The sequence below is a fragment of the Ambystoma mexicanum genome, chromosome 8 (assembly GCF_040938575.1).
Source record: "Ambystoma mexicanum isolate Mex_15411 chromosome 8, UKY_AmexF1_1, whole genome shotgun sequence".
Lineage (NCBI taxonomy): Eukaryota > Metazoa > Chordata > Amphibia > Caudata > Ambystomatidae > Ambystoma > Ambystoma mexicanum.
In genome coordinates this window covers 1,684,925,257-1,684,945,563 of record NC_090929.1, presented here as the reverse complement: position 1 = coordinate 1,684,945,563, position 20,307 = coordinate 1,684,925,257, and the positions used below count along the sequence as shown (strand labels likewise).

The 20,307-nt window shown below is 47.6% G+C and overlaps 1 protein-coding gene across 4 annotated transcripts in view; it reads right to left on the bottom strand.

The window, feature by feature from the left end:
* LOC138473324 (deleted in malignant brain tumors 1 protein-like) overlaps positions 1-20,307 on the bottom strand; it is a 633,955-nt gene that overhangs the window by 75,362 nt on the left and 538,286 nt on the right. For all 4 annotated transcript variants that reach the window (XM_069611990.1, XM_069611993.1, XM_069611992.1 and 1 more), the window contains 2 exons: positions 15,184-15,216; positions 7,502-7,652 (listed from right to left, as the gene is read on the bottom strand). In XM_069611990.1, the coding sequence (XP_069468091.1) occupies positions 7,502-7,652; positions 15,184-15,216 (184 nt within the window). The remainder of the gene's footprint in view (positions 1-7,501; positions 7,653-15,183; positions 15,217-20,307) is intronic.

Here is a 20,307-nt window from a genome sequence, read left to right as displayed (position 1 = left end):
ATTTGTAGTTGATCGTTACTGAAAGACTGCGCAGAGGTGGTCTTCAAAGTGGGTCTAATTGCCCGGGCAAGAGACCCCAAAGCCCAGACAAACAGACAGAGATCATGAAAGTGCAGCCATGCACCAAAAAAAGGGGCAAACAGCACCACTGGTAAGCACCCGAAAATGATCACCTATCTATCTACCGCAGTGCTGCTCCCCCCAACCTCGGGCTTGTGTCGAAAATATAATATTGTCTCCTTTTACTAATTCTAGAATGGGTTACGAGCCCATAGTGGGCACACCACTCCTTTATGATCGATAATGATGGCTCATTGCTGAACCTCTATCCCAACTTGAAGCGCAATTCGCTGGGCCAGAATCAAGCAAAGTATAACGGCAACAGCTTTGTAGGCGTTGACCTGTCAGCCAGCCCTAACCTCGCAGCCTTGGCCTCTAGTCCAAAGACCTCAGGTGAGGAAAGCGCATGCGTGGAAGCCGCGACTGCCGCCCGAACGATGACTCTCTAAAGGCAATGGGGCCTTATGCCGCCCTATCGACCCACTTAAATTCCATCCTCTCTAAAGTGGAGCCGCTATTCTCTCTTTGCACAAACTTTGCAGCAGAACAAGAACTAAAATATGTCATCGGAAAAGTAGATCAAATTCTCTGACGTCCCTTCGATTCACCTCGCCACCATTCAGAAGGACACCTTAACCATAACAGCGGCAACAGAAGAGGACGCCATTGGGGCTGAGCGCCTTGAGATGTCTCTCTTAGGCAGACCATCCAAGCAGCGAAATGGTTGAGAGCAAAGACTGGTTAAAGTAAACAATTCAAGTAAACTTAGGAGAGTGGAGTTCACCAACGAGACGAAATGCACTGTGAAGCCCAAACGATCTGCCTCTTTAAACCCAACTATCATTTCTAAAGATTTGGGCAATGGTAATACAAGACAGGCTGAATTTAGGGGTCCTATTGTCAAATGGATAAGGAGCAAAACTGAGGTTGTGAGCAAGAAACAAGAAGATCAGATGCAAGGAATTGGGCGACCTGGTAATGGAGCCGAAATCAGCACTATGAACAACACTCAAAGAGCTACCAGTTCCATCCCCAGTAGCATGCCTGTCCCCTTACCTACACAGCACACACGGCAACAGACCCCCATACAGACTGCCCAAGCCACTGTTCGAAGCCCCTGCATGATTCAAGGTCACTAATATCTCTCAGACAATTGGTCAAATTGGAGGAACAGTCCCCATCGGCTGCTAGCCCCTTCCTAAATCGATCCAGACTACTGGCAATATGGAAGGATATCCTCTGGCTTTCTTGAGTTAAAAGTAGTGATCTACTATGCATGGAACTGCCAACGTGGGACAGCCCCACAAACGGGGCACTTATCAAACTGGCCTCATCTGCCACTGCATCTCTATTCTGTGCTCTTTCATCAGCACTACACGAGCTGGGATTTAAACTGACGGTATGTCACGACGACAATGAGCCATAAGGTACAGTAGTTATACTCCCCAGGACTGCTTGACTCACAGCATTAATTTCTAGTAAGACTACTAGTGATCAAGGGTTCCTCAGACAATTGCAAGGAGAATCTCACTTTCGTGGAATCGCCCCCACCTCATGTACGGACACCACAGGAATTTCCATTACACTTTTGTCACACGTCTCCTTATCCGATGCCTCTATAAGAGGCATTTGATGTGTTTGATTCAATAAAAAACTCTTCAAATTAGTGTGTACATTAAGATTTTCAAATTTAAATAAACGTGATTCCAACATAACTGAGTGTGACGTGGTCTCCGTCTTAGTCCCTCGTAGAGAGAAACCGATATACCTAGTACTTGATTTATTCCAGTTAAAATGTCGGGCTGTAGATCTTCAGTGGGGTTTCAGTGGGGTTGGCCGGTTTAGTCAATTCCGTTGGCAGCGCACCCAACCGAGGCCGTCGAGGAGTAGGAAGAAAGGGTGAAGAAGAAAACTCATTGTTTGAAGATTGCTTGGAAACGAGTTCCGGTGGGGGTCCAACATAAACCTGTCCTCATTGTGCATAGGCACCTCTATGGGTACTTCTAATGTCCGTGCAGTTGCCAATTCAACTCGTGGAAATGCTGTGCCTGCGACCATGCCTTGACTATCTTAGGCAGGCTGTGATGTTGCAACACCACGGAACGCAGAGAAATATTCCGTCATTGTCCTATAAGTGGGTATTGTTGGTAAAGGCAAGTGCACTGCGCCACAAGAAGTCACTTCTCCCCCCGTAACACCCCAGTGCAACATTCGTTCACCCTGCACACAGTGCAAGGGAGAGCGCATATGCGGGGGTACTTCTTGTGGGATAAAATTCCCTGGTGATGGCGGGAGTGGAAGACTTAATGACCAGTAACATTTCCAAGTCAGTAACAGCAACAAAGTTTGCAGAAGAAGTCAAAGGCCTTACGTTCCCACTACGAAGATCGTACATAGGGGAAGGAGCAGTGTAGAGAAAGTTCCACAAAACAGAAGTAATAATAAGTCATCTCTTTTTATTAATAATGACGATTCCTCAAAATAGCAAATAAGGAATAAGTGGCCGCCTTACCGCCAAACTGCGCAACTGCCAATACACTCAACTGCACTCACGATCTTGCGCGCTATCGTGCGGTGGGAGTGGTTAAGTAGATCCGTTCAGGCAGACTGTAGTATCCGAGCCGGCTGCTCCCAGGCAAGCCCAATCAAATGCAGCAATGCTGAATAAGCTCTGTGGGATCCAATGCACAGTAAAGTTCACCAACGTCAGTGCTTCAATGCATGTAAAGAATAACGTGTAGCAGGGAGAGTATGCTCTGCCCAACTGCCAATACACTCAACCACACTCCCGATCGCGCAATGGGTCTTAATGCGTGTTTGGTGGCAAGAGTTAGGTTTGGAAAGGATGGAGAGCTGGCAAACTTAACTGATGTAAACAAGGGGGTGCAAGAAGGCCTCATCCTGCTCCCCCCTCCTGTTTAAACTTTATGTCGATTCTTTGAGTTCTTCTTTGCAAAAAGAAATGGCATTTCACGTTGCACGTTTTGGCAACAGGTGAGTGTGTGTTCTCCGTTATGTGGACGATGCACTCTTGTCAGTCAGAACCCAGAATGCTCTACAGGTCCTGGTGGATTCTTATACAAGTTAAATGGAAGCGTTGGAATAAATATAAGTTTAAATGCATTATATTAAAGGGTCGGTAATTACATCCCTCTAACCACTTCTGGGCCTATGGTTTTTTAAGAATCTCACCTGGAATGCTCCTATTGGTAGTCAGAAGGTCAAGGTGGCTCAGGGTAATAGTGGGATTCAGTTACTTTAACATAGGGCAATATCCACTAGACTATATGCTGAGCACATACACAGCTTGGTTATGCTGACCACATACACAGCTAAGTCCAATGCTGCTGCTGGTTATGCTGACCACATACACAGCTAAGTCCATTGCTGCAGGTGGTTATGCTGAGCACATGCACAGCTAAGTCCATTGCTGCCGGTGGTTATGCTGAGCACATACACAGCTAAGTCCAATGCTGCCGGTCCAATGCTGCCGGTGGTTATGCTGACCACATACACAGCTATGTCCATTGCTGCTGCTGGTTATGCTGACCACATACACAGCTAAATCCATTGCTGCTGCTGGTTATGCTGACCACATACACAGCTAAGTCCAATGCTGCCGGTCCAATGCTGCCGGTGGTTATGCTGACCACATACACAGCTAAGTCCATTGCTGCTGCTGGTTATGCTGACCACATACACAGCTAAATCCATTGCTGCTGCTGGTTATGCTGACCACATACACAGCTAAGTCCATTGCTGCCGGTGGTTATGCTGAGCACATGCACAGCTAAGTCCATTGCTGCCGGTGGTTATGCTGACCACATGCACAGCTAAGTCCATTGCTGCCGGTGGTTATGCTGACCACATACACAGCTAAGTCCATTGCTGCCGGTGGTTATGCTAACCACATGCACAGCTAAGTCCATTGCTGCCGGTGGTTATGCTGACCACATACACAGCTGAATCCATTGCTGCCAGTGGTTAGGCTGAGCACATACACAGCTAAGTCCATTGCTGCCGGTGGTTATGCTGAGCACATACACAGCTAAGTCCATTGCTGCTGGTGGTTATGGGGCGAAGGTGTGTGGCCTTCACGATACAAGAGATTTACAGATTGTTGGGAATACCTTTCTGCGCCAACTACTGGGTGTCCCGCAATCAACTACAACTGATAGCTTTCGTATGGAGCGTGGTTTATTGTATGTCCCTGATTATGTCTGGATGAGACCAATGTTTCTTAGTTTTGGCTTATATGTGGCACTTAAGCACCACCTATAAGCCAAAATGATTGCGGTGGAGGCTGCGCCGACCCGTGTAGAGGAATAGTACCCCCGGCGGTAAAATCAGGTAAGTCTATGGGGGGTAACTAATATTGCCTCTGTTTATTCCCTTGGCTCACCTTGCTGTTCCTGTGTTCCCCTTAGGTGCCGGAGTGCGGCGGGAACATGCAGAAGGATGCAGTGGATTGTGAAGATGCTGCGAAGGCCGGTGAGTTCAGCGCGGCGCTGCAGCAGGCGAGGCGACACGCATAAAATAACTTCTTTCTTCCAGCTCGAAGGCACGGTGGATCGGGAATTCAGGTAAGGATCAAAGTTATTGCTCTTGTTCTAACCTTTTCTCCCTCTTTCTCCCTCTTTCTAGGAGCTCCAGACTCGAGGCGGGCATGGCAGAAGACTGGATGCAGACCTGCAGGCACGGTGAGCGTTAAGCTGCTGGATGCAGAATAACGCGAAGCCTGTGCTGCTCCTCGGGCGTGGTTTAAATAGCCTCCAAAGTAGTCCCAGGTAAGTATTCCTCCTTGACCCCACCTGAGGAAAAAATAGTCCCTAGGTAAAGTAGTCCCTTCCAAGCCTCTTTTGGCTTGGAGCTCTTGCAGCATGGTCTGCTTCAGGTAAGTTTGCAGCATTGTCTGCATCAGGTAAGTTTTAATCTATGAGCCTGGCGCCTATGGCGCTAGGACTGACTCTCCATACGAGCCTGGCGCCATAGACGCCAGGACTGCACCCAAATAACCCCTAGCAGGGGTTGTTGGGCTTGCTTGGAATAACTTGATGCCTGCTTCCGGGGTTGCTGGACTTGGACTGGGTCCCCGGGGGTAGGCATCATGACACTTTGGTTAGTTACTAGGAAGGAGGATGTGGCCAATGGACTCTGGTTAGTTACTAGGAAGGAGGATGTTGCCAATGGACTTTGGTTAGTTACTATGAAGGAGGATGTTTCCAATGGACTTTGGTTAGTTACTATGAAGGAGGATGTTTCCAATGGGCTTTGGTTAGTTACCAGGAAGGAAAATGTGGACAATGGACTCTGGTTTGTTACTAGGAAGGAAAATGTGGACAATGGACTCTGGTTAGTTACTAGGAAGGAGGATGTTGCCAATGGACTTTGGTTAGTTACTAAGAAGGGGGATGCAGCCAATGGCCCACAGCCTTGTTTACTAAATGATGCCACATGGACATTTACCATGGCTGATGGCCAGGGCCTCTAGGTTCTGGAAAGATATGGCCTAACAAAACCCTTGAAATCAGTGAAAAAACATTAGCTAAGACAAAGTTCACTGCAGGGATCAACATTGATATCAAAAATGTAATCATGGGAGACGTCTAAGTCGGCGAAGGACTCAAGGTAACAATTGTCGCTTCTCACACCTTTAGAATTTCCTGTTTTTTTGTTGCAATAAATTGGATCACTTTAACTCTGCGTTAAATAAGCTTTCTTCACTGAAAATATATGCATGTATACAATTGAAAAAGTGAGCTTCTTGAAAAATGCAGTGGTCACATGGGTAACAGGTGAATTGGTCCTGGTTTGATATATCCACACCAGTTCTCCAATACAAGTCTATACAGAAATGGATGTAGAATATGCTCAAGTGAAGGAACAGCTGATGGCTGCTACCAATATCTACACCGGAGGGTGTCAATATAATTGTTCTTTTATAACACGCTTCATACCAACAAGTCTTTTTTAAGCACGGTACGACGTTCATCCATCGGCCGTTTTTCTTTCGCTGCACTTTTTGTCGAAAATGTTTTGCTGAAAAAAATCATCGAAAAATATGGAGGGGCGGGTAAGGGCATATAAAGGATAGGGTGGGGTGGGATATAGGAAATAAATAATGCAGGAGGGTGCGTTTGGGGGAACCCCCCAACCAAAAAAATAAAAAATTCAATGCATTTTTCAGCAAAAAAAAAACTGGTGATGAATGAACATAAGCACGAGATCGGGATTTGAACCTGTGTTGAGCTGCATTGTCTTGCTTTCAAGACGAACGCGTTGCCCCCGAGCTGTCCTTCCTCCAACAGTATAACAACTGTCCTGTGTTTTCTACTGGCAAACAAGCTTTGGGGGGAAACTTGTGGGGGAGCGGGTATTGGGATACAAGTGAATAGGTTTATGGGAAATTGTTTGTTCATTGGAACAGTGAGGATTGCAGATTACCCGATGCAGCGAATGCCCATAGACGCGCCGGACCCCATGTAAGTGGGAGGACCGTGGGACGCTTGAGGCTTGTGCGCATTTTCTAGAGTTCCCCGGGGTGTGAAGCGTTTGGGACACTAATAATGGGATTAACCCTTCGTGTGGTTGAGCTTCTAGCTGTCTTGGGTATGGCTTCCGGTGGAGGGAGCTGTGTCGGTGGTGGTATCGCCATGTCATAGGTCTACTTTCTTTTGACTTAAGCGTTGGTGAGGTTGCTGGGTCTTTCATGGGGTTTGTACGCAAGACATTGGTACACTGTGTTTCTATTTCTGTTGTAAATGCTTCAGAAGGTTCTCGTGGGGCCTTTGATTTCTAAGAGATGGAATATGTGAAGGCGGTATTTATGGTGGCCCTGGGGATGCATATGATTCCATGGAAGCACACTCATCATTGAGGGGGAATGATACATGACCCCCGGGGAAACGACAATACTTGGAGCTCTAAACTTTTAGAAATTGACCTTCAAAGGACGCATCTCAGAACCCCAAAAACTCACCAGCCATGGCAAAGGCACTTCACCTCTCAGCTGGCCAAACAATGTCAGTAGTGTAGTCCCCCTTCACACAGGACCAGCGGACCCACTTTCCAGAGATCTTTCTCTGTTCTTCCACCCTTCTCTTTCACCCGCTTGATCCCGGATCCCTTTCTGGTTAGGTTTGAATCTTTGAGGCCATTTTCACTGCTCTGTTGGGAATCTACTTTGACAGAGAAACAATTGTGGATAGCCCCCCGCCCTCCTCATACATAAGGTGCTGTAAATCCTAAACAATAGGTACATTGGCATTGCAATGATGTCATTATCTCTGCCCCCATGGACTCCGCACCCCAAAACGTGTACTAGATAAGAAAAGGACACATCTCCAAGGATATCTAAGGGTAATACATTGCTTTAACCACAGGTGTAAACCACATTACTAAAGAGGGGAAGGGACCTAAGACAAGCTCCTGTTTTACTTACTGCATGTCAAGGATGTTGACGCGGATGCAGGAAGGTTCCTCCACGTGTATCTGCCATACGCAATATGCATTGTTAGGATAACTCAGGGGATAATTGGGGCTGGTAAACATCCCTGAAGGTTGAGACAGGATCCCACCACAGGAAGAGCTGCCTGTCAACAGAAAGGAAAAAACAGAGATGTACTGCACAGGTAAGGGAGGGGGTCACTTCCCTTAGGATTAGCTACTGGGAAACCATAAGTCAACTGGAGAAGGAAAACACCTGAAAACACCTGAAGAGGTCAAACCTGTAGCCAGTGCTCATGAAATACCAGCGTCGGGCACATCATTCTATGGTGGAATTCTGGATGTACCCGGTGGGCAGCTCTCTAAACATTGGCTGGTTTCTGAAACCGGCATTAAAGGTTGTGAGATATTGTTTTTTTGTAGAAATTCTCTGACACTGATCAAGTCCCAGAGAAAGGTTTGACAGCAGCTGTGAAGTTGGGCTTCTCACCATTGGAGGGAGCGGGTATCCCTGGATTTCCTGCACCTGCTACAGGGAGCACTGTGGAACTTTGCCCTTTACATGGGGCTGATACATGTGGATGGGTCTGACATGACCTCACTCATTGCTACGGAGACATGGTCTATCAAGTGCGAAGCGCTGTAACCCCAATCTGTTCTGAGACGCACGCCGAGAGGGTTGCGTAACCGGTGGGGCGCATGTGGATCTAGTGATGCTGTGAGTGGTGAATGTCGATGTGGTCCTGCATCCTTTGCCACTCTGTGGCGGGCCGTTCCTGATGGGAGATTGGCATTGTTCACTATGATGAGAACTTACGCCCCTTGCGGATAAAGCAGGTGTTACCCGCTATCCGGAATACAGGCACGTCCAGGAGGATATGAGGTCATCACTAATATGTGTCTGCAGGGGCGCCATTTTGTAACTTAAGTGAAAGTGATTTACACAGCACACAATACAGCCTGTTGGCAGTATTGCCATTTACTGTTAACATTGCCATAACTGTTGATAACATTTACTGCTAACATATTAACGATTACTGTTGCGCAACTTAATGGCACTCATTATATCAGCCTCAACATGAGAAAGAGTAGTGACCATTCAGGCAGGAAACAAACCTGTGATCTCCAGGACACATGTGGATACATGCATATCTCTACATGTGAAAAACATGGGTTTGAGATCATTGAACATGATGGAATGGCACGTCTGCGCTCATAAGTGTGGCAGAAGGGCGTCAAGCTTCAAAAGATGGCCAGAGACAGGATACACTCTCTGGTGGCAGAGTGTATCAGTAAAAGAGGGCAGGTGGGGGTTCACTAGTCAATTATCAGACAACTCGGGTCTGTAAGTTTCCTAACAATATGTCAACATTATGGGCCATTTTGATGGGGGTGAGAGAAAGCCCCAGACTGTACACACATGTTCTCGCCAGTAAAACACGAAGCATGCCACATTAGTGCGTTTACAGAACTGGGCTGGGGGATGGGGTGGTAAGTCAGCTCCCGTCTAAGCCGGGCAGTATGGAGTGGGAAGTCAGCTCCTGCCTCAGCCGGGTGGGGACGGAGTGGAAAGTCAGCTCCTGCCTCAGCCGGGGGGACGAAGTGCGAAGTCAGCTCTCGCCTCAGCCGGGGGTACAGAGAGGAAAGTCAGCTCTCGCCTCAGCCGGGGGTACGGAGTGGAAAGTCAGCTCCTGCCTCAGCCGGGGGGACAAAGTGGGCCGACAGCTCTCGCCTCAGCCGGGGGTACGGAGTGGAAAGTCAGCTCCCGCCTCAGCCGGGGGGAAGGAGTGGAAATTTAGCTCCCGCCTCAGCCGGGGGTACAGAGAGGAAAGTCAGCTCTCGCCTCAGCCGGGGGTACGGAGTGGAAAGTCAGCTCCTGCCTCAGCCGGGGGGACAAAGTGGGCCGACAGCTCTCGCCTCAGCCGGGGGTACGGAGTGGAAAGTCAGCTCCCGCCTCAGCCGGGGGGAAGGAGTGGAAAGTCAGCTCCCGCCTCAGCCGGGGGGAAGGAGTGGAAATTTAGCTCCCGCCTCAGCCGGGGGGAAGGAGTGGAAAGTCAGCTCCCGCCTCAGCCGGGGGGTACGGAGTGGAAAGTCAGCTCCCGCCTCAGCCGGGGGGAAGGAGTGGAAAGTCAGCTCCCGCCTCAGCCCCGGGGGATGGAGTGGTAAGTCAGCTCCCGCCTCAGCCTCGGGGGATGGAGTGGTAAGTCAGCTCCCGCCTCAGCCTCGGGGGATGGAGTGGAAAGTCAGCTCCCGCCTCAGCCGGGGGGTACGGAGTGGAAAGTCAGCTCCCGCCTCAGCCGGGGGGACGGAGTAAAAAGTCAGCTCTTGCCTCAGCCGGGGGGCACGGAGTGGAAAGTCAGCTCCCGCCACAGCCGGGGGGGGGGTACAGAGTGGAAAGTCAGCTCCCGCCTCAGCCGGCAGCTCTGTGCTGCAATTACCTGTGTCCCTCTGCCGGAATTGCCTTTATATGCGGGCAAGGATGCTGGAATCCCAAATGATTACACCCATTCTTTTGCACCTGCAGAATCCAGGGATCCATGTTAATGCCTCCTGCCATACATGTAAATGATACTTGTTTGTGTAGTGCATGTAAAAGGCACACACACCCGGGATTGTCCAGATTTCTGTGCCTCAACTGCGCCCCTTCTGAAAAACAATCAAAAGTTCCTGGTGAGGTCTGCGGACATGTCTGTGTTCGCGGCTGTGGTCCTTTCTGGGGCCTTTGCTTTCTGCATTTAAGTGGGCCGGGGAGAGTAGCAAACAAAATATGATAATCATTTGGGATGGCCAAAGAGCCTATATGTGCCACACCTTACCTTCTCCAGCAGGTGGGAAAATGGTGGGTTCAAGTGAATCAGGAGTTACCAAATGCCAATGAAAAAAGATGACTGACAGGAAGGATTGGCAATCTCTTTGGGCCCTTCAGCACTCGCCTCTCAGTCTGACCTCTTTATTCAACCTGGGTGTTCCCTACCCAATCTCATGACTCTACTCAATGCTCGTCCTTCAGTATGTACTCTCGCTACTCCCCTCAGATCTTCCCTACACAGTTTCATGACTCTACTCAGCGCTCCTCCTTCAGTATGGACTCTCGCTACTCCCTCCAGATCTTCGCTACACAATTTTATGACTCTGCTCAATGCTCGTCCTTCAGTATGGACTCTTGCTACTCCCTCCAGATCTTCCCTACACAGTCTCATGACTCTACTCAAAGCTTGTCCTTCAGTATGTACTCTCGCTACTCCCCCCAGATCTTCCCTACATAGTTTCATGACTCTACTCAATGCTCGTCCTTCAGTATGTACTCTCGCTACTCCCCCCAGATCTTCCCTACACAGTTTCATGACTCTACTCAATGCTCGTCCTTCAGTATGGACTCTCGCTACTCCCTCCAGATCTTCCCTACACAGTCTCATGACTCTACTCTAAGCTTGTCCTTCAGTATGTACTCTCGCTACTCCCCCCAGATCTTCCCTACACAGTTTCATGACTCTACTCAATGCTCGTCCTTCAGTATGGACTCTCGTTAATCCCTCCAAATCTTCCCTACACAGTCTCATGACTCTACTCAAAGCTTGTCCTTCAGTATGGACTCTCGTTACTCCCTCCAGATCTTCCCTACACAGTCTCATGACTCTACTCAAAGCTTGTCCTTCAGTATGTACTCTCGCTACTCCCCCAGATCTTCCCTACACAATTTCATGACTCTACTCAATGCTCGTCCTTCAGTATGGACTCTTGCTACTCCGTCCAGATCTTCCCTACACAGTTTCATGACTCTACTCAATGCTCGTGCTTCAGTATGTACTCTCGCTACTCCCCTCAGATCTTTCCTACACAGTTTCATGACTATACTCAATGCTCGTCCTTCACTATGGACTCTTGCTACTCCCTCCAGATCTTCCCTACACAGTCTTATGACTCTACTCAAAGCTTGTCCTTCAGTATGTACTCTCGCTACTCCCCTCAGATCTTCCCTACACAGTTTCATGACTCTACTCAATGCTCGTCCTTCAGTATGTACTCTCACTACTCCCCCCAGATCTTCCCTACACAGTTTCATGACTCTACTCAATGCTCGTCCTTCAGTATGGACTCTCGCTACTCCCTCCAGATCTTCCCTACACAGTCTCATGACTCTACTCAAAGCTTGTCCTTCAGTATGGACTCTTGCTACTCCCTCCAGATCTTCCCTACACAGTCTCATGACTCTACTCAAAGCTTGTCCTTCAGTATGTACTCTCGCTACTCCCCTCAGATCTTCCCTACACAGTTTCATGACTCTACTCAATGCTCGTCCTTCAGTATAGACTCTCGTTACTCCCTCCAGATCTTCCCTACACAGTCTCATGACTCTACTCAAAGCTTGTCCTTCATATGGACTATCGTTACTCCCTCCAGATCTTCCCTACACAGTCTCATGACTCTACTCAAAGCTTGTCCTTCAGTATGTACTCTCGCTACTCCCCCCAGAACTTTCCTACACAGTTTCATGACTCTACTCAATGCTCGTCCTTCAGTATGGACTTCTGCTACTCCGTCCAGATCTTCCCGACACAGTCTCATGACACTACTAAATGCTCATCCTTCAGTATGGACTTGTGCTACTCCCTCCAGATCTTCCCAACACATTCTCATTACTCTACTGATTGCTCTTCCTTCAGTATGGATTCTCACTACTCCCTCCAGATTTTCCCTACACAATATCATGACTCTACTCAATGCTCTTTCTTCAGTACGGACTCTCGCTACTCCATAAACATCTTCTGTACACAGTCTCATGATTCTACTCAAAGCTTGTATTTCAGACAGACTTTCACTAACCTCTCCAGATCTTCCCTACATACACAGTCTCATGACTCTACTCAATGCCCGTCCTTCAGAATGAACTCTCGCTACTCCCCCCACATCTACCCTACACAGTCTCAGTACTCTACTCAGTGCTTGTCCTTCAGTGTGGACTCTCGATACTCTCTCCAGATCTTCCTTAAACAGTCTGATAACTCTGCTCAGTGCTCGGCCTTCAGTATGGACTCTCGCACTCCCTCCAGATCTTCCCTACACAGTCTCATTCCTCTACTGAATGCTCTTACTACAGTATGGACTCTCGCTACTCCCTCCAGATCTTCTCTTCACAGTATCATGACTCTACTCAATGCTCGTCCTTCAGTGCAGACTCTCGCTACTCCATACAGATCTTCTGTGCACAGTCTCATGACTCTACTCAATGCTTGTCCTTCAGTGTGGACTCTTCCTACTCCCTCCAGATCTTCCCAACACAATGTTATGACTCTACTCAATGCACTTCCTTCTGTACAGACTCTCGCTACTCCCTCCAGATCTTCGCTACACAGTCTCCTGACTCCACTGAAGGCTTGTCCTTCAGTATGAACTCTCGCTACTCCCTTCAGATCTTCCCTACACAGTCTCATGACTCTACTCAATGCACGTTCTTTAGTATGGACTCTCGCTACTCCCTCCAGATCTTTGCTACACAATTTTATGACTTTACTCAGTGCACGTCCTTCAGTATAGACTCTCACTACACTCACCAGATCTTCCCTACACAGTCTCATGACTCTAATCAATGCTAGTTCTTCAGTATGGACTCTCGCTACTCCCTCCAGATCTTCGCTACACAATTTTATGACTCTACTCAGTGCACGTCCTTCAGTATAGACTCTCACTACACTCACCAGATCTTCCCTACACATTCTCAGTACTCTACTCAATGCTAGTCCTTCAGTATGGACTCTCACTACTCCCTCCAGATATTCCCTACATAGTGTTGTGGCTCCCTCCAAGAATTGCCCCTCAGGCTGACCTCTCCTTTCTCTGTTCGTCCCCAGCTATTCACTAGACAATGTCAATGGTCCATCATCTCTCTTCTCTCAGTTCTCTCTCTACTGCCTTTTCTGTTCTCTTTACAATTCTATGACTCTGTCCAAATCCTTCAGTCTGACCTCTCTTTATTAGTCCGGCCTTTCCCTACCTCGACTCAAGACTGATCTCTCTGTCTAACATCTTTCCTCCCTTCCCAACTGTTCTCTGTCCAATGCTTACCTGTCAGTCTGACCATTCAGACTCCAAACATCTGTTCCCTGCACAGTCTCAATGCTTTGCCCTGCGCTCACCCCTCACAGTGACCTCTCTCTACTGCACTTGCTGTCTCTTACTGCCTCTCTGTCTTGCTGCCCTTCATGTTGATCAGCAGTCTCACTATGTTTGTGGTTGCATCTCCCCCACCTTTTGCAAGACACTATTCAACCTCCAGTGCTTTTCCCATGGTTTCCCTTTTTGTGTGCATGATTTCATGTTTCCACCTGTTGCTGTTTAGTTTCTACTCTTCTTCAGTACTTGACATTTTTTCTTTGCGAGTCTTGGCTCGAGAATCCCACACCTGCATATGATGCAGGAATGCTTCACGTGTCCTGTCTCTAAGTCCTTCCCCTTTAGTTCTGTAACATTGCCTTATCTGTATCTACCTGAAGGTCACTCTGCCATTCCACTTTCCACTAGTGACTCCCTCTGACCCATGACTATTCAGAGATGGTCTAGTGGTGCTTGACGTCATTGGGCTCCATGGCTCCCTCATCTTCTCTGACATCATCACTCTTAATTTGTGGATCTTCTCCTACTCCGCCATGAACCTTCTCCTGCATCATGTGGACATCTGTGACTTTACCTCTTCCCTACCTTTCTCTGGATCTTCTTAGTCGACCTCTCTGCTTCCTCCTCTCAGCTTCTCTGAACCGCCCCTTTGTGATTTCCAGGGGTGCCAGTCACTTCAAGCAGTTAACTCTAGCTCTGGTCTTAGGCATATGCCAAAAGCATTACCAGAGTCTCTGGGACAGTGGTCTACAAGCTTTGGCTCTCCAGATGTTTTTGACCGCAACTCCCATCATCCCATGTAGCATAGCCAATAGCCAAATATCATGGGGATTGTAGTCCAAAACATCTGGAGAGCCAAAGGTTGCAGACCCCTGCTCTAGGGTCTGCTCACCCACCAAAGGTTTATCTTTCTCAATAAGGGGTCCATTGAGGCGGAGATAACTGGGTCCTCATTTTCCTTCAGTTTCAGAAGTTATCCTCCTCAGACGTGGTCTTGAGGGTGTGCACCTCCCCCAGGCCTGTGACACAGGATAGCTTTGACCCAGGTCAGGGAAAGCGTCACATGACACTGTACATGGTGCCATGAAGACCCTCTCCGGCACTTAGTAAATGCTCCTGCTCCCGCCAGCATAGATGTAGTGCTTCACCCAGGGCTCTAGAAATGTCACCAGAGTGCCTCATCCTTTCACATGATACGTAGACATGTCTATGAGTCTTCTCCAGGTGACACGCGACTCAGCTCCTACACCCACCCAGAGGGCCTACCTGGGGTCACTTTGCCCTCCGTCTTCCCTGCTCAAGATCTGACCTGTAAAAGTGGATGCAATGCTTTCAATGAGTGCCTCGTCCTTGACCTCATACAGACTGAGGCATTACAGTCAATGAGTTCTGTGGGTGTTGCCTGTTCCCCGCGTCCATGTGACTCATCAGCCACGCACCACAGATGTGTGAGGGGGCTCGTCACACTGGAGGTCACAGATCTAATATCCCCCAGTACTGCTGTCCCGCTGAACACCAACACAGCCATGTAAGGTGCGATTCCTGAGGTCCTGAGGGGGAACATACCTGTGACTGTCGTGTTGGGGGGATGCGCTGTGGCTGAAAAGGAATGAGGCAAGACACGGTAAGAAGATGGAAACATGTGATGCAGGGAAGTCATAGCACAATGAGAGAAGCAGAGAAAAGAACTTATGAATCAAGGCGAAACAAGCATTGGCAAAGCCAACGATGTTGACTTCTCTACAGGTACCAACTAAGTCTTTTCCAAGCGCTAACATCATATGCCCAGCCACACCCACGCTTCATTAGCTTGAAACACTGCTAAAACACAAACAAGACTGGGTACCACAATAGCAAACACAAAGATACTGGCTTCCTGTTGCACCGCTCACTGCATGTATCTCTTAATGCAAAAGGTGGTTAAAAGTACATTTACTAGCAGTGTGTTTAAAAAAAAAAAGAAATGCATTCAACCAGAGCCATAGAAAACGCAAATCTAAATCTGAGATTACATTTTAATTTTCCCGTTCGCCTTTTCATCAAAGCCACAGCTGACAAGTTAGGATCCGTCCGAGGCACCATAGAGTGCACGCATTTCATCTTCACAAAAAGCTGGTGATTTCAAGTCTCTACTCTTAGCTGCATGTTTCTTTAATGATCAAAATAAGCTACCACTAAATTAAATGGATATTCTCTGGACACGTGTTTTGGGATTACTTAATTGGCCCTGAGGCTGTCAATTACGTGCGCGCGCGTGTGTGTTTTTGCAAAATGAGACACATTCATTCAAGAGGCCTGCGCCATCCCGTCTCTTTCTGTTACATTGTAAGCGTGCTGAAGACATACATGTTACATGTCACAAAGAGCAGATGCAGTTTCTTGCATGCGAAGGCGCCTAGAGACAGCAACACAGGAGCTAGGCAGTCTGTCAGCACTTTTTTTCACGTCTGCTTAGTAATGGCGTGTGATCACGGAGGCTTTTGTGATGCATGTATCGACTTGCACAATTGTTAGGCTATATGCTGGCACCAAAGCCCTTATACACTGAGCCAATGGGAGAGACATGGCTAACCCTACAGCACTGCCCCGGCAGCAGAAGGCAGAGCCTGGTAGGTCTACGTTATGCCCCCTTCTATTTGAGAGGTCGGCTGCTTTGATCACGCGCTGCCAGGATAAGCCCAGCATACTGGAAGGGGCGCTTTAGGACCCTCCATGATGACCGCGTTTGTTGTGTCTGTCCTGTGTTGTATATAGCGTGGCACTGCCAGCAGGCCGCGTCCAGGGATTGGGAAATACTGCAGCTTTGGAAAAGCCAAGAGTTGCGGCTCGTGTGTAAGCATTGCCTAGGTATTTGCATGGTTGCATTGCCTGGCCAAGATGGCAGACACTGGCAAATGGTGTGATCGCCTGGGCACATGACAGCAGTGCCTGGCGAATGCCCACCTAATGTATTCAAGCCAAGACCTGCTGGCATTGGCAAAGCTTGGCTTTTCCAGGACTTCTGTGCAAGTGCCTTTTCTGACTTTTTCTTCCTTACTTTGCTCATTCGTGATAAGCGTCCTGCTTGTCTGCTTGCTAATCATTCTGGGATGTCAGATCATTGCTTAGTTTTAAGAACAGCTAAGACTGAGGTTCTCTTTTTTGCTGTTAATACGATTCCTTCTCCCCCTCCTCCTTTTAATTTGTTTCCTCCCTCTCAACCTTCTATTTCTTCATCAGCCCCTAGAGTGGGGCTTCACCTTGACTCTGACCAGGGTCGGACTGGGACAAGAAATAGGACTGGACACCCAAAGAAAAGTGGCCCACCGTTCGCCTCAAAAAAGTGGCCCACCCTTCGCCTCAAAAAAAGTGGCCCTCAAACCATCATCCATGAATCGTATCAATTCACGACTTTACAGAAAATGCTACTTATGGAGGGTTCATGTGTCTGTTACATTACAACACAACTCATAAAATAACAGAACGTTGCATACAGGAATGGATCACAATGTATCATTAATATCTGTGTGTATAGATCCACATTATCCAATGACTGTGAATGCAAGCAGACGTCCAAGGGCAAATGATAATATGTTATTATATAGCACTTACGCTTCTGCTCTTTTTTATAGAACAAATACGCATACAATATCACTCAACCTGTGTTGGTACTCATTTATCGACCTCAGAAGGATGAATGGCCCTGCTGGGATTTGAACCTGCAGATCACACACACACCGCAGCAGTGAGGGCTCAACCCACTGAGCTATCATATCAGCTATAGTAAAATGAGCAATTATTCTATAGTGGATACCATTAAACTAGTAAGTGAGATTTAACAGCAGACCAGTTAAGCCAGATCCGTTTATGCCGGGCTTGTTTGCTGAGCGGCTCCCGTTGCCCTTCTTGGGAGCAACGGCAAGAAGAAAACTTCTGAATGGTTTGCAGTGTCTCATATTTGGTTATTGCACATTTGCACACCATTATTGGTGCCAGGGGTCAATTGCTGTATGTAGGGATGAGGGGCTGGCCTGGCCCTGTTCTCATAGCAGTACAGGGCTGTCACGGAACGTCTGCTGGACTATAATTTGCTACCAGTCTCACATGGTTATTTGTGATTTTAACTCTGACATTACATGTAAATGCATATATATATATATATAACAAACCTATATGCAGTGTGTTTCTATAGTCTGTGACTGCCATCTAATGGACCTTTCAATTATTTTGATTCTGGTTTTATAGTTTTTAAATGCCTAACCGTTATTACTTTCTACCTCCTTTTTTCCCTGCAAATACCTTTCATGGTGGGGGACACCCCCGAACCACCGTGAGCACTTATACCTGTGAAGTCTAATTGGACTTTTTTGCTCGCACTTAAACTCAAACATGCAATACTACCTCATTGCCTACATTTTGTTATTTTTCCATCCTGTTTTTTTTTTACCCTGCAATCAAATTAATGGTCCGCGTCTAATACTAGTTGATTTGAACAAATGGAAACATTGCTTCTACCAGAGGCCAAGAATAACAAACATTGCGCCTTCTGCCCACTAATGCTGTTTCAACAGGGCGGACTTGTTGAACTCTGTCTCCATGTTCTTCTTATTCCCCTAGTCATCTGTAACATGACGCCTCCTGTTTCAAAATCCTACAGCATCCTCTTCCTTTTCCTTCCCTGTCTGCCCTGCTCTTCGGGTGGACAACCACTCACCTCTTTCACTCCCTTTGATATACCCCCCACTTCCTTGCCGCCACTGAAAATCGAAGCCCAACTAGGTTATTCCTGCATTGTAGAGGAGGTCCCAGATATGGCCTGCACTCCAGCCACCCATTTTGAAATACCAGGAACATACCCGCCGAGATATGTGACGCGTGATGAGCAAATAAACCAGCAGAGAGTCCCGCTAGGGCTTTGTCCAGTGCCCATCGGAAGAGCAATACCTGTTGAAGTGCCAATTACCAGACAACAATGGGCAGCACAGAACCCATTGAGATAATCGTACCAACAGCTGACACGACATGAAGACTACTTTCAAACTGTCCCAGAAGAGACCCAAAGGGCCTTAATCGAAGGCAAATGGTGACGACACGAGGGCCTGGACAGACGTACAGATAAACAAACAACAACCGAAAGATGACACACTAAGACGAAACACCATGGATAAAGATATCACAGACATAGAAGAAGAGACGATGTCGAAAGCATAAAGCTGGATGATACTATGCAACCAGCTAACGCCTGTACATAGGCTTGTAACACATGAAGCTAAGAAAAAAGTGCGGCTTGCTATGCTTAAGTAGAAGAATAGAGCGGTAAGCACCAACTATACATATATCTACCTCAATGAAGCACATTATATAAGTGCAGTCGACTCTACATGAAATCAGAATTAAGCCCTGGATGGTAGTTGCCAAACGGGCCAGGATTCATATACCAGCACAAAGCCAGACGAAATAGCGGAATCGAAACTTACCAAGAAGCAGCTCATGCCTAGGAATTCGAGGTCAACCCAAGGAAGGGAGGAGAACGGCAACTCCGAAGAATCGAAACTTAAGAGCATAGCAGCCTGCCCGTGAAGGTCGAGATAAGGTGGCCCAGGCAGGTGGCAAGGCCGAAGAGAGAATCAAATACGCAAATAGATGGAAAATGAAGCAGCTTCACGGTGTACAGACAAGTGACCAGCCAAGAGCAAAGATGTACCAACCTCTGATGTCACCCAGAACCCGAGGAAGCCATAACTTTTCCTGATAAGAAGCTACAGTTTCGAGGCCATCCTCAGCCAACTAATAGACACATAGCCCTAAAGTACTGATTGATAGAAGGGAGGCAGGGTGAATCTTGGGGCATGCTGCATCTGGGTGAACATTCTGCATGCTGCTAATTAAAGTGGAGAGATATGCTTGGGGGTACAACTGACCCAATCACAATGGGCCAAGTAATCTAGGGTCCTATAGTTAGTAGTCCCAATGAGACGTCGTACTTGTAGTGACGTCTAGCACGAGTGATGTAGAGGGATGTGCGTAGACGCCCACCTGATAAGAGTTATCCAATCCTCACACCCCATTACCATATACAGATATAGCACCTATACTTAAGTTACCTTTTCCAACCAATAGACTTGCATGACAAACTTTCGAGTGTTACACGTCAATGATGACGACTTTTGCCTATAAGAATTGCCATCTGAATGAAGATTGTGGAAGTTAAAGCGAGACAGGCGATCGCATCACTGATGATTTCCTAATGTTTCCCCGTTTTTTGTACTTGTCATTAAACGGACTTCCCTTTGCCAAACCATCTGAGTTGTCCTTATTGATTGGTGTTGGAGTAAGAGAATCCTGCACCCCATCCACCTCAAGGTGCAGCTATCTCGTCTTAAAGTACTCGAGGGTGAGCTCTGATCCCATGGGCCCGTCAGAGGTCGCTCCGCCCTCCTGTACAGCATGACAGTTCTGTGTGTTCTATTTCGGTTTCTGTTGCCAAACCGCTCTCTTTATCTCTTACCTCACCCCATGAACTCATCTCCCTTTAAGAAGTGTCACTGCAAGTAAACAATATGGACACAATGGATGCAGTTTAGGTGTTTATTAATTGAATTATCCCCTAATGGTGCATCCTGTAATCGTATGTGACTCAATACTTTCTTCTTTTACCCTATGATTGAATCCTTTGTTTTGAATTGTACATATTGAGAACCCAATGCAAAT